The following is a 15501-nucleotide window of genomic DNA, read 5'->3' on the forward strand; positions in this document are numbered from 1 at the left end:
TTCCTCTGCATTTAACCATCCTGGCTTGTCCTTCCTCCGGGGCCACAGCAGGAGCAGTGGGCAGCGTACGTGGACGCGCCCGGGGACCAGGTGATAAGTGTCCATCGCTGGTCAGACCATGATGTGTGCATGTTTTTTGAGGGGGGTCCTTACTGACGTGAGGTGGAGGAAACCCCATGTGAGCACGGGGAGAACATGCAAACTCCACACAGAAAGGCTCCTATTTGGGAGATGACCCGCCGGAGCACGGCTGGGTTGAGGTATCATCGTAACACTGGGAGAACATGTTGACACCACCGACTGGAACATTCCTACCAACGTTGATGTGGAAGGTGACGGGTTGGCAGGTCACATGGTGGCGCTATCAAGCTGGTTTGTAGGGCTGTCCCCAAATAGTTGACCAAACATGAATTGGCGAGAAGACCGATTTTTTCATTGCTGGGTTGGTTGGAGGAAGAAAAGATGAAAACGCCCACGTGACTGGAGGCGTGCATGAAACACCAGAGAGCTTTTCATTTAAAAACAAACTTGAACAACAATAAATGTTCAGTCTTTTGCTGGTGTTTCCAACACATTCAGAAGAATAGAAGCAGCTTTTGACGAGCACCTTTATGCGGTAATTAACAGGCTGTAGACTAGTCTAAAGTCGCAATGAATATCTCGTATATTATAAAAATAATTGCGTCTATTAAAAGAGCCATTTGAAACTGTCTATCACATTCTTCAATAACCAAATCATATTTTAAATGCCTGAGGCCGGGACCGCCACCAGCCTCACAGCAGGGAGCCTGGACTTAGAGGCGGGGGTCCACGTCCCCGGGAAATGCACCCGATGAGGGTCCCTAACGAGGGTACGCCCACACCGGGAAAACAGTCTCCCATACGTCAGATTTTAGTGTAAATTATATCAATATGTCATTTCAATTGTACATAAAAAGAATTCAAATAGGGCCCAATTAATTTAATGTTTAACCGGTGTAATAACAGCTCATAAACAATTAATTCTTCTTCTTCTTCTTCTTAATAATAATAATAATATTTATATTTCATAACATAAATTTTCCCAATAATACTGCTTCATTTATTTAATTTCTATTTCTTTCTATTCAATAACAATTGTCAACATTTCCAAATTCCCTGCCTGTATTCTGCTGTGCTCCAGTTCCTCTCAAGCAGAATCCCACCATTTAAAGTGTTGTTTTGGTTATTTTATTTACATTTATTTCAGTTATTGTTTTCCATCCATTCATTGGTTTGATAATTGTGTTGCTACGACTCTGGTTCCACTTGAGATCCTTGGGTCGACCTCAGATCTCCAAGTTCTTTCCGACGACAGGGAACTCCACATGCCACGAAAAGATGGACAATAAAATTTGTACCGCGTGAAAATAAACAACATGTCGACAAGAGATGCAGCCGTTCTTCACGCAGCACAAGAATGGATATAAGAAGCACTTTATTTGGACTACATTGAAACTGCAGCTGGAAAATGGAAAGGTGGAGTTGGAGGACTCCAGGTGCGGAGAGTTAAAATCCACCTATCTGTGTGTTTGCCTCCGGCGTGGGCGCGGATCTCCGCCCGCTGCAGCGGAGCCCCCCTGCGGCTCATGCTCCGCCGGACGGGGGGGTCGTTGGGGTCCTTTTCAGGCTGTCGGCGCAGGCCCGGCAGCCGGACGCTCTGGGGTTCTGGACGCACTGGAGGACCTTCAGGGTTCTGTGGAGGAGTTTTTCATCACATTCTTTCATGACTCCAGGGGAACTACGACAATTATGTACAGACGCTCGTTATCCCCAAATAAGCCCCGAGGGGGTTCATTTGGGATAATGAGCGACTGGCTGCACATTATCCCGCTTCTTCACTGGATATAATAAAACATTGAGACGGAATATCGATTTTGAAATAGTCCACAGCAACGTCGCAATAACTTTAAGTGTCACAAGATGGCGCCACTAGCTAGTGTAAGCATTAGCGTGTAAGTAGCAATACGAGACTTAAAACAAAGTTCATTATTACAAATTTTTATTAAAAAAGATGCTTTCATTTGTTTAATGTATATTTATATTTTTTAAATATAAATATACTTAAAATGAGTATCTTAATTTCTCAATTTCAAGTTGAGACCACCTAAAAAATATGGATATCACAAATTTAAAGAGGCAGTGTGTACAATTTAGGGAAGAGACTTGGCAGAAATGGGATATAATAATGCATACGTTTATTTAAATGATTTTATTTTAATGAGTGAATAATCCCATAAAAATAAGAATTGTTGTGTTGGCATCACCTTAGAATGAGCCGTTTTTATCAACATAAGGAGCGTCCTTACACCATGTTGCACCGCCATGTTTCTTCTACAGTAGCCCAGAACGGACAAACCAAATCCTCTTCCTTGCCCTCTGACCTCTGTAATGTTGCTGGGTCTATCTGCTCTTTGACTCTGCAAACGGATAATAAAATATGTATCCTGCTAACGCTATCTGGCTATCAGACTCAACGGCCACAATGAAATAGCTTTTTAGCATTACTTTGCTAATGTTAGCTTGGTATTCAGGCTGTCGCAGTCTTCAACCTCACCACTCTATGCCACTAAATTCTACACACTTCTAATTCAAACATTCCTTTCAACTGATCCAATGTGAATCAGAACCAACCTGGTGACCCCATTCGTCTCTGGATGGAAAACGAAATAGGAAACCTCCTAAAGCATATTCCACTCACAGATCGTCGTCTGCGCAGGTCCAGCGGAACCCTCTGGACCGGAGGATGTGAATGAGGTCCACGATGGATCCTCGATCGCACGATTCTCTGCAGAAACCAGGAAAAAGAAGACGTCCAGTACACAAAGAACATTACATTGATCAGAGGCTTTTATCCAAAGCGACTTACAATTATTCAAACACCGACAGACGCAGGCATCAGGAGCAATTAGGGGTTAAGTGTCTTGCTCAAGGACACTACAGCATGCTAGCAGGAGGAGCCTGGGATCCAACCAGCAACCTTTAGATGACTAGACCACCAGCTCTACCTCCTGAGCTACCATCCCCATTTGAAGAAACACAAAGAAACACAAAGAAACACGGAGAACCACGAAGAACCACGAAGAAACACGGAGAAACACGGAGAAACACGGAGAAACACGAAGAAACACCAGGAAACACCAGGAAACACAAGCAGCTGAAGCTTGGTGGCATTGGCCGTCTCCTCACATGAAGGGGCCCTCGAGGTTGGAAACCACCTTGATGTTGACGTAATGCACCATGCGGGGGTTGAGGCCGTCCAACTCCACGCTGCCGAACATGCTGCGACGGGAAGAGAAACGAGCGTGACGCGTAAAAAAGGTTCAATGCTATTAGGACTACGTCCGCGTGCTACACCCGCGTGCTAAACCGCACCTCTCCCTGCTGAACGCCTCCTGCAGGGAACCGTTCAGCAGCACCGTGATGTTGCCGCACGCCGTCTCTGCAAACTACCAAAACATACAGGTGTGTGAGCGCAGAGGTAACGGGAAACAGTTGATTTTATGATGGTGGAATGTTCCTGAAAGTCGCATTTTCTCGCTAAACTCACGTTCTGGGAGGCCTGCCGCCACAGCGAGTAGACCGGGTGGTGGACGCACGCTGACCACTTGGGGCAGGAATGGAAATTAAACGCTGTCCAAAAAACATTCACATTATTAACAAAATAAATAAAAAATAAAAATAAAAATAATAACAATAATGATAATAATAATTAATATAATTGCAAGCAGCAATATACAAGTTCCAGTTTAGTGGTGTTAGGTAAGTATTACAGTTTTCAGGGTTCTGTGAAATTACATTACATTTAGCAGACGCTTTTATCCAAAGCGACTTACAATTGTTCACACGCTGACGGACGCAGCCATCAGGAGCAATAGGGGTTAAGTGTCTTGCTCAAGGACACTACAGCATGCTAGCAGGAGGAGCCTGGGATCCAACCAGCAACCTTTAGATTGCTAGACGACCAGCTCTACCTCCTGAGCTACCATCCCCACAGCACGGAATGCAGCACGAGTTACAATTTCGCGAGTTGACATTGAACACAGCATTGCTCTTTTCGCTCGTCGTTTCACAACTTTGTTTTCTGAGATTTGTTTGGATCTTTTCTTTAACGCGAGTGTGACCAACCTCTAAGGATGGATGTTGTGTCGCCTCCTTCTTTACCGAGCGGCGGTGCGACGCGGTGGGGCTGCACGGAGTTCAACCTGTGGTGATGTCGCTCAGAGTCCGTTGTGTCTACTGAGAGTGGTTTTGTTGAACAGAGATTTTATGTTTTGTAAATAAATAGTGTTTGTGTGTATATGCGTCACTCAATGTTCCTCCTGTGTCATTAAGTTGAAATCTCCCTCAATAACGATGTTTTAACGACTGCGACGGTTCCTGGATCACGCCGTGCGGACACAGGAGAAAAGGGACGTTTCCTCTAAAGGGTCTTTGAACTTCCTGCGGTGCGAAGATGCTGCTGAGTTACAGTTTTCAGAGTTTCCATTGAACACAGTGTCGTCTCTGGTTGTCTTTCCTTCCACCCATCCCTCCATCCATCCCTCCATCCATACATCCCTCCATTCCTCCATACATCCATCCCTCCAACCCTCCATCCAACCCTCCATCCATCCCTCCATCTGTCCAGCCATCCCTCCATCATCCATCCATCCAACCCTCCATCCATCACTCCACCCGTCCATCCATCCATCCATCCATCCATCCATCCGTCCATCAATACATCCATCCATCCATCCATTCATCCACCCCTCCTTCCATCCATCCATCTGCCCCTCCATCTATCTATCCATCCATCCATCCATCCACCCATCCATCCCTCCACCCATCCATCCATCCCTCCATCCATCCTTCCATCCATCCATTCATCATCAATCCCTCCATCCCTCCATCCCTCCATCCACCTGTGTCCTCCTCGTGTCCGCACCAGATCAGGTCGTTGAACATGTATCCCACCAGCGTCCGCTCCAGCGTCCAGGAGCGCGGGAAGGCGGTGGTGTAGCCGTGCATCACCCCCCGGGTCTTACTCCAGAACAGGAACTGGAACGAGGGAACAAGTGAACGGAGGGGCAAAGGAATGAAGGAATGGAATAATGCAGAAGCTGCAGAAGTGGCCTTTAGATGCCATAATGCAGAGGAGAATTCAGGGAGATGTATTTCCCAAATGTTACAACCACCCTAACCATTTTTTTAATGGCCTTGAGGTAGAAATAACAAAATAATAAAGTACACACATGCAATACATGCAAAGCTAGAAAAATAAATCTTCACCCTGGAAGACCATTTCCAAAAGCTCAGTTCCCTAAAATGCTGTTTTCATGCAGACGGGGCCAAAATGCAGTACTACATTTCAAAAATATCCACATACGTATTGGTTCATCACCTTGCCATGTATGTTTGTTTGCAAGTTTAGATTTTCCAGTGAGTTTCATTAGATTCAAGAACCTCATTCTGCCTCATTGACTGCCTCTTCTTCTCACCTTCTTCTTCCCCTCAGTGTCTGCATTTCAGTCCTCGCTCTGAACTCTCACAGAATGAAAATGGGGCAGGAATCCAACACACAGTACATGAGAATGGAGTGAAGAACGATCAATAGTACAGATCAATAGTATAGTCAATAGTAGATAGATATAGTACACTGCCACACGCCACCTGAGTGGTGTTTTAGGGTGCTCTGACGCAGAGACACAGATGAGGGAATAGAATATACACCAGTTTATTGTAGAGAGGGGACTACGTGGAACAAGCCCGGAGCAGATGGACAACATGTCACGACAAGGGCTCCTCTCCTGTGTGTGTGGGGACGGGGGTTTTACCTGTTTCTCGTTGATTTCTCTAATCAGCAAGTGGCATACAGCCACCCTGATCCTGGGCCCAATTACTAGACCCAGGACAGGTGTGGCTGTTCAAACCACACCACCCCCACACCCAAGATAGACTGATCAATAGATGATAGATGGATAGATTGATCAATAGATTGTGCCTCTCACCTGGTCGCAGGGCCAGAGCTGCGGCATGGCGTGAAACATGTGTCTGTAGTCCTTTACCCGGACGCCGCAGGAAGGGCGTGGCACCACGGCTGCCTCAAAGTGACGCCAGATCTCCTCGCAGTCATAACTTAAACACACACACACACACACACATACACAGACACACACACAGACACACACACACACACACACACACACACACACACACACACACACACACACACACACACACACACACACACACACACACACGCACACACACACACACACACACACACACCCCAGTTTAGGTATAGCTGGTTAACAGTGGAGTCTTTGAAAAACCTTTAAAGGGAAACTTGCAGGCTGGAATCCCCAGTGAACGACTGCATCGGGGGAATGACGTCGCACTTCAATTCAATAATTATTTTCAGTTTTGTTTCATATAGAATTACAGCCGGCCTGATCTTTGTAACTCAATTAGCCACGCCCACCTAAAAATGGGACATCGCCCGTGATCTTGAATGTGACGTCACATGGGGGGGACAGAGCGAGTGCTGCAGTGAACGGCGACTTGGTGGAGTGTTTTTAATCAAAATTTAGATTTATTTCCTACTTTCAAAACTAAAAATGTGAGCAGAACTAAGGCTTCGTTCACACTGCAGATAAAAGCTCCCGAATCTGATTTTATTTTGCTGATATGTGACTCAGATCAGTTTTTTTTTTGAGTGTGAACAGCACAAATCACATGGAATCTGATCTTTCCGATTCCTTCACATGCTCCTCAATCAGACACGGGTCTGATTTGTTTTCTGAAAGCGACCTCAGTCTGAACACTCAAATCTCAATCCACCAGCCTTGTAGGCTACTCTAGACCAGGGGTGGGCAAACTTTTTGGCTCGAGGGCGACATTTCGTTTGTAAAACTGACCGGCGGGCCAGACCATTAGTAGATGAGGTGAAAAATGAGCAAGAATAAAGTGTAAAATACATGTGAAATCTATTTCCTCTTATCCTATTTTTTAATAAATAAATTCATTTTTAAATAAAAAATACAACAACTCCCCATCGATGGATTTAATGAGAACAGTTTTGCTGCTTTTCCCTTTTTTGCCAGCGCATCAAAATCTGGTGCCATTTTGGTTGTGGAAATGTGTAGGACAGTGCTCAGGTGTTGATCAGTAAGCTGGGATCTGTGGCCTGTTCCGCCTGTGACACACTGAACGTCTGTTCATACTCTATGGTAGAGCCAAATACCAGCAGCATCCTCTGTTCATACTCTATGGTAGAGCCAAATAACAGCAGCATCCTCTGTGTTAACTGTGGATGTTTAAGACGTTGTCTGCTTCAGTTGCAGCGTACTGGACATCGTCTCCAGTTTGACGGAGTTGAGCTTTGTTCAACTCCGTCAACTCAACTCCTCTGTTTTGCTGAGCTGCTAATTTTGCTGCTAACCTTGCAGCAGTAGTTGCCCTCTCTTCAGATGACAAGTTGTTAGCATAGTTACCATGCTTGGCGGCAACGTGTCTGCTAATGTTCTACACAGCAACTGTTTCATAGCCTGCCACGTGGGACGGCCTGCGCCGTGCGACGGCGTCACGCACGTCTCTCTGTCATTCTCTTCAACTCTTTAATGGAAAGATGTGAACGAGAGAAATACTCAGGTTATTTTGGAAAAACTGGAAATTTTTGGTGTAAATACTCCAAATAAACCCCCCCCCCACTCTGCCAGCCCGTGGCCTCAGCTTTGTAATTTATCTTGTTTTATTTTGTTTTTATTTGTATTGGTAAATCTATCTCCACAAACACAGTACTTCACCATCCTCAATATCTAACTAACCAACTGAACATGCTAGTGCGCCGTGGCAGAGAGACGGCCAGGCCCTTTTGTGGAAATACCTTCTATACCTGCAAACATAGAACATCCACATTTTTCCTGCATTTTTCGCTGCCTGTAAAAATTACATGGTTTTTTTTAAACCATCTTCTTTATATTGTTAATTGGGGTAAAAAATGTAACCTGATAGCTGCTCTCTCAGGCTGGTAGGCGTTTGGGGATTTGTGCATCTGTTTGCACTGATTGGTAATGACACAACCAGGCCATCGTTGAAGAAGAATGAGAAAGCAGCTGGTGTGGGCTGGGTCCTCCACCCTCACCTTGTGTTGTGTCGCCCCACGTTCCTCCATCCATGTTTGTTTACACTCGCTCCCACGGCAGAAAACGCAAGGAACTGCGACGTATACTGCTGCCGTAACCGTTACGCAGTTCTGCCGCTGATTTGCGACAGAGCTTAGAGGCGGGGCCGTATTTGTCATGCAGATATACCCAATGAGACCATGATTTCTCAGAATCCCGCATATTAACTCGAAAGCATTGGACGCCAATGGTAATCGGACAAGACACAATATCCCCAGGTGAGCGTTACCTCAAAGTGGGGTTGACCAGCCTGATGTAGCTGTAGCATCGACCAATCACAATGTGCTTCAAGTTTGGAGTCGTTCCTCCCTCCGATCTCAGTACCTCCGGACAGACCGACAGAACAATGACACCTGTGAAAGTGAAGAAGAAAAGGGGAGATGAAGGAAAGAAGACATGGGCGGGCGGATGAGAGATACAGTGGAAGATGAAACGTTGAATAGATGCGCAATGAAAATGGAAAGATGAAAGGACAGGAGAAAGAAAGAAATGAAAGAAAGAATGAGCGGGTGGAGCCGAAGAATAAAGATAAACACTGAATCAGTTTGGGATGGAAATGGATCAAGGGAGGAAAGAAAGAAAGAAAGAAAGAAAGAAAGAAAGAAAGAAAGAAAGAATAGAAATAAATAAAAAGATGGATGGAAACCAGATCAATTCAAAGGATGGACAGGAATGAAGAAGTAATCAGGAGGAGCAACTTACAGATGTGAATCCTGCACGACCAAAGTGCAGGATTCACACCAGTCCACCAGTCCATGATGACCTGGAAGACCTGGAAGATGTGGAGGACCTGGAAACCCTGGAGGACCCTCAAGACCTGGCGGACCTGGAGGGCCTGGAAGGCCTGGACCCTGAGCCACCTCAGTGCTGCTCACAGCTGGACGATCTCCTGTGGTGATGTGTAACAACACGCATGTGTAACAACATCTGGGTGTGGGCGTCACAGGGGGCGTGGGCGTCACAGGGGGCGTGGACGTCACAGGGGGCGTGGACGTCACAGGGGGCGTGGACGTCACAGGGGGCGTGGATGTCACAGGGGGCGTGGACGTCACAGGGGGCGTGGACGTCACAGGGGGCGTGGACGTCACAGGGGGCGTGGATGTCACAGGGGGCGTGGACGTCACAGGGGGCGTGGACGTCACAGGGGGCGTGGACGTCACAGGGGGCGTGGACGTCACAGGGGGCCGTTGACATCACAGGGGGCGTGGACGTCACAGGGGGCGTGGACGTCACAGGGAGCGTGGACGTCACAGGGGGCGTGGACGTCACAGGGGGCGTGGACGTCACAGGGGGCCGTTGACATCACAGGGGGTGTGGATGTCACAGGGGGCGTGGACGTCACAGGGGGCGTGGACGTCACAGGGGGCCGTTGACATCACAGGGGGCGTGGACGTCACAGGGGGTGTGGACGTCACAGGGGGCGTGGACGTCACAGGGGGCCGTTGACATCACAGGGGGCCGTTGACATCACAGGGGCCGTGGACGTCACAGGGGGCGTGGACGTCACAGGGGGGTGTGGACGTCACGGGGGGGTGTGGACATCACAGGGGGGTGTGAACGTCACACGCGTGAACGTCGCGTGGACGTCACAGGGGGGGTGTGGACGTCACAGGGGGGCGTGGTCGCCTGTCTGCCACAGCACAGTAGCAGGGTGCTGCTCAGTCAGTTAGTTTCACAGATATTTAGGATGGTGAAGTACTGTGTTAAGGATTTAATTTCTAGACGTAAAGAATATTTACACTGATAAATTCAGTTTTTACTAAATAAAGTCACCTTCAGCTTCTTGGTTTCGTACGAGTGTGGAAGTGGGAAATAAATGTAAATGTAGAATAAAAGAAAGACGACAAGGCGCTGTTGACTGCAGCACTCGCTCTGTCCCGTCTCCCCCTTGTGATGTCACCTGCAACACATCCAGCGATGGCAGATTTTCAGGTGGCGTGGCTAGCTGCGTTACAAAAATGACTCCAGCTGTGATTGTAATTAAAATATAACCCCATGGCGTGCAACATGGCGGCCTCCTTGAAGCGTACCCCCTCCTTATGTAGATAAAAAACACCTCATTCACAACCATTCTTATTTTCATGGGATTACACACTAATTCAACCATACTGATCAATATTATATTCAATTTCTGCAAAGTCTGTTCCCAAAATTCCACACACTACACCTTTAAGGTCAAATCTAATATATATATATATATACACAGTATGTATGTATATATATATATATACACACACACATTGCAAAACTTCGGGAAATAATTTGTGCAGCCAAAAATATAAATGTTTAGTTGTGATAACTGACATTTAAATATTGATCTAACTAAAGGCAGGTTTGCTGCTAATACTTTGGCATCGACAGCTGCCTTTCAGTTAGTCAGTTAAGCATCTTTGTGAAGACTTTTCATCAACTGTGTTTTGTTCTGTTTTTTTGTTTTGTTCCGTTTTAAAGCGCTGCCAAAACTCAGGTTGGCGGCTCAATAGGACACTCCCCATGTCCTACGTGAGGACGATTAGGTTTCAGTGGAATAAACAAAATGTCCACAGAGCCGTGGGTGTGGCACTGGCATGGTGCCCAAACGTCTTCTTTCATCTAAAGGTCACATCAGCAGCAGCACAACAAAGTACTGAGAGGAGGAGAGGAATGTGAACTGAAAGAAGAAGGAAAGAACGAAGGAAATGGTAATGGAAAAGTGATACAGAGGGATATAATTTGTGTTAAAAGGAATGCCAATTGTAAAACTAAAAAGAAAGAGAAGGAAAGAATGGAATAAAGAAAGATGGAAAGAAAAACAGAAAGAAAGAAAGAAAGACAGAAGAACGAAAAAGAAAGAAAGAAAGAAAGAAAGAAAGAAGGAAAGAAAGAAAGCAGGATAGAATAAACTTATAAAGCTTCATCTTCCAGTTGGACGTGTTGCAGATATTTTAACTGAAACTTTTGGGAAACAAAGTTTCAAAGTTCCAAATACCAAATACCAAAGTTTCCAAAAACTGAACAGACTGAAGGTACAAATTATACAGATACTTCATGTACTTAAGGAGAGTAACAACGTAGTTGTACTGAGTTACTTTTCACCACTAATGGAAAATCGCTTCATATAGTTCATAATAATAATAATAATAATAATAATAATAGTCCAGTCGCCATGGGAACAGCTCTCACCGTGTTGGGTGTGGACTCCTCGTCAGATCTTCTTCTTTTGGGTGGTTGTGCTGTGACCCTCCGATCCCTCTTCTCCAGACCGTCGTCGCGAGATGGGACACAGACACAGACACACACACACACACACACACACACACACACACACACACACACACACACACACACAGATGGGACACAGACACAGACACACACACACACACACACACACACACACACACACACACACACACACACACACACACAGATGGGACACAGACACAGACACAGACACACACACACACACACACACACACACACACACACACACACACACACACAGATGGGACACAGACACACACACACACACACACACACACACACACACACACACACACACACACACACACACAGGACTTGATTTAATTTGTATTTCTTCCCTTTCCTTCCCCCACGGCCTCCTGCTCCCAACTGCAGCTTCACATGACTCTCATTAGGGACCCAGGACAGGAAGTAGAAACTATGGAAGGAAGTCGGCCTCTCAATTCACAAATTTATAATAATAACAATAATAACAATAACAATAATAACCTTTACTGTGTATAGGACTTGTCATACGCGACATGCAAATTAATAAATAAGTTCAAGTTCAAGTTCAAGTTCAAGAGATTATAAATAAAATTACATAAATATATGTCTCAATCCACATAAATAATGTCTTAAATAATGTGTTGTGTAAACCAGATTACAAACAAAAGTAGCATCATTTATATGTCATTAAAGGTGTAATACAAATAAAGGTTATTAGGGGCCCAGCACGAAGTGCAGAAACCCCATTGTTTTTGTGAGAATTATTATAATTATTATTATTATTATTATTATTATTATTATTATTATTCATAATAATAATTGTTATTATTATTATTATTATTATTATTATTATTATTATTATTATTATTATTATTATTATTATTATTATTATTATTATTATTATTATTATTATAGTAGGATCTTCTACTAATCTCTTCTAATCTAGCCACTGTGCACAAGCCAGTGCATCATCAGTACCAGTTCCAAGCCCTGATGAATAGAGAGGGTTGCGTCAGGAAGGGCATCCGGCGTAAAAACCATGCAAATCAAACATGATGACAACAAGTCTGATTTCCATACCGGATTGGTCGAGGCCCGGGATAACAACAACCGCCACTGGTGCCGTTAGCCAACAGGGTGCCAGCGGAAATTGTGCTACTGTCGGCCCAAGAAGAAGAAGAAGAAGAAGAAGAGGGGGAAGGTGTGTCCAGACACAGCAGGAGAGGAAGAAGGGAAGGAGAGTAGAGTTGAGAGTAGGAACTTTGAACGTTGGCACTATGAAGGGTAAAGAGAGAGAGCTGGCTGACATGATGGAGAGAAGGAAGGTAGATGTACTATGTGTACAAGAGACCAGGTGGAAGGGGAGTAAGGCCAGGAGTATCACAGCCAGGTACAAAGAAGAAGAATATGTCAAGAGTGTTTTGGAGGTGACCAGAGTGTGGGACAGAGTGATGAGCATGAAGCTGGACATTGATGGGGTGATAATGAATGTGGTCAGTGTGTACGCTCCTCAAGTTGGGAGATGGAAGAGAAAGAAGAATTCTTTAGTGAGTTGGATGTAGTGGTGGAGAGCGTCCCCAAGGGAGAGAGAGTGGTCGTTGGAGCAGATCTCAATGGGCATGTTGGCCAAGGGACCAGAGACGTAGGTGACGAGAAGGTGACAGGTAGGTATGGTGTCAAGGAGAGGAATGTGGGAGGACAGATGGTGGATTTCACCAAAAGGATGGAATTGGCTGTTGCGAATATGTATTTCAAGAAGAGGGAGGTACACAGGGTGACATACAAGAGTGGAGGAAGGTGCACACAGGTGGACTCCATCTTATGCGGGAGGTGCAATCTGACAGACATTAGTGACTGCAATGTGGTGGTAGGGGAGTGTGTTGCTAGGCAGCATGGGATGGTGGTCTGTAGGATGACTCTGGAGGCCAAGAAGAGGAAGAGAGTGAAAGAAGAGCCAAAGATAAAATGAGAAGTAGGTAAGAGTGGTACAGGATATGTATGAGGGCAGTCAGACAGTAGTAAGGTGTGCAGTAGGCGTGGCGAAGGCATCAAAGTGGAGGTGGGACTGCATCAAGGATCAGCTCTGAGCCCTTTCTTCTTTGCAGTGGTGATGGACAGGTTAACAGATGAAATCAGGCAGGAGTCTCTGTGGACTATGATGTTCACGGATGAAATTGTGATCTGTAGCGAGAGTAGGGAGCAGGTGGAGGAGAGCCTGGAGAAGTGGAGGCAGCATTAGAGAGAAGAGGAATGAAAGTCAGCAGGAGTAAGACACAATACATGTGCCTGAATGGGAGGGAGGGCGGAGAAAAGCTGAGAATGCAAGGAGTGGAGGTGGAGAAGGCGGATGAGTTCAAGTATTTGGGGTCGACCATCCAAAGCAGTGGAGAGTGCGGGAGAGAGGAGGAGAAGAGAGTACAGGCAGGGCGGTGTGGGTGGAGAAGAGAGTACAGGCAGGGTGGAGTGGGTGGAGAAGAGTGTCTGGAGTGATCTGTGACAGAAGGTTTCCCGCAAGAGTGAAGGGGAAGGTGTACAGGACGGCAGTGAGAGCAGCCATGTTGTAAGGTTTAGAGGCGGTGGCACTGACAAAAAGGCAGGTGGATGAGGTGGAGGTGGCAGAGTTGAGGATGTGGAGGTTTTCATTGGGGGGGACAAGGATGAACAGGATTAAGAATGAGGACATTAGAGCAGGGGTGGCCAACCAGTCAGAGACTAAGAGCCACTTTTTTTACTGTGTTACTGCAAAGAGCCACATCATACACATGGGCACACATGAACATCACCCCATCCCTTCCTCACACACACACACACACACACAGACCTCTGCTCAGCCAGATTTATTGTAAATGTCACACACCAACATGATAATGACAGAAATTGACTCCTAGCCCCCGCGACCCGACTAAGGATAATCGGTTGAAGATGGATGGATGGATGGAGTACTAAGACCACAGGCCAGTTATTTTCACCAATTAACATTGTGTGCACTGTCTCACACACACAAACTCTCAGTTCAAAAAGTACTGTTGTTTATTTATTCATAGAGGGGGGAATTGGACTTCGGGTTTAATGATAAGGATGTATTTTTTTCATGTTGGGTCAATTTATTCAATAGTGTCCCTTAAACCCTAACCTTTAAGAATCAGTTTTGGCTCTTGCCTACCATACACGATCTGATGCTTTGGCCATCCACATATACCTGGGACTAGGTGTTCCGGAGCCCCGGCCACATTTTTGAAAAAAAAAAAGTAAGTACTGTAAGTACTGAAAGTACTGCGTTTCCGCGGTATGCCTCTCAGTTCAACCAAGTCCACAAACAAAAATATAATAATTAACAATAGCGTTTTTCTCTTACTATGCATGTTGCTTAGTGGGACTTCTGGCATTCCTTGTCTTGAACAATGCTCTTCAAATCTGGCTTGAATTCCGTTGTTGCCACTCGAAGCAATTCTTTGACAGTATCTTAAGCGCAGCCCGTTTGACATTGGGGCATTTTTCCATTGGCACACTTTTCCAGAACTCAATGGTCCCTTCCCTTAAAGCAGCTTTCAGTCGGTCCTCCTCCTGCAGCTCGCGAGTCGCGACACACACACACACACACACACACACACACACACACACACACACACACACACACACACACACACACACACACACACACACACACACACACACACACACACACACACACATATACACACACACACACACACACACACACACACACACACACACACACACACACACACACACCCCTCCAGCCTTCACAGTTCTCCATCGGAGATGTTCGATACGCAACGCAATTCACCGGCCGATCCATCTTATATGTTGACTACTAACCATATCAATAGTGTTGAAAATAAACTTCCAAATCTTTTTGAATCTTATTTGGTGTTTTATTAGTCCTAATGCCGCGTTAGACGCGTTCCAGGCGACTGGAACGCGTCTATACGTTGACTTTGTATGGAGGTGCGCCGCCCCGGCGCTTTTGGTGTAAACGCGGCATTAGGACTAATAAAACAGGCGTTAATGGGACATGACTCCTGCTGCTGTCCGCTTTGAGTAAATGAGGAAGTGATCCGCGGTGGAA

General features: G+C 45.8%; 1 protein-coding gene across 1 annotated transcript; it reads right to left on the bottom strand.

The window, feature by feature from the left end:
* Positions 1-1269: 1269 nt before the first annotated feature.
* On the bottom strand, positions 1270-11457 carry LOC307245242 (ADP-ribosyl cyclase/cyclic ADP-ribose hydrolase 1-like). Its single transcript, XM_080020714.1, has 12 exons — positions 11346-11457; positions 9957-10083; positions 8886-9072; positions 8413-8536; positions 6009-6135; positions 4923-5058; positions 3569-3651; positions 3394-3467; positions 3208-3300; positions 2720-2806; positions 1539-1714; positions 1270-1340 (listed from the first exon to the last, which is right to left on the bottom strand). The coding sequence occupies exons 3-11, from the start codon at positions 8938-8940 to the stop codon at positions 1606-1608; spliced, it is 888 nt and encodes a 295-aa protein (XP_079876840.1). The 5' UTR covers positions 8941-9072; positions 9957-10083; positions 11346-11457; the 3' UTR covers positions 1270-1340; positions 1539-1605.
* Between the last annotated feature and the right edge of the window lie 4044 nt (positions 11458-15501).

Source organism: Zeus faber, assembly GCF_960531495.2.
Source record: "Zeus faber genome assembly, chromosome: 19".
Lineage (NCBI taxonomy): Eukaryota > Metazoa > Chordata > Actinopteri > Zeiformes > Zeidae > Zeus > Zeus faber.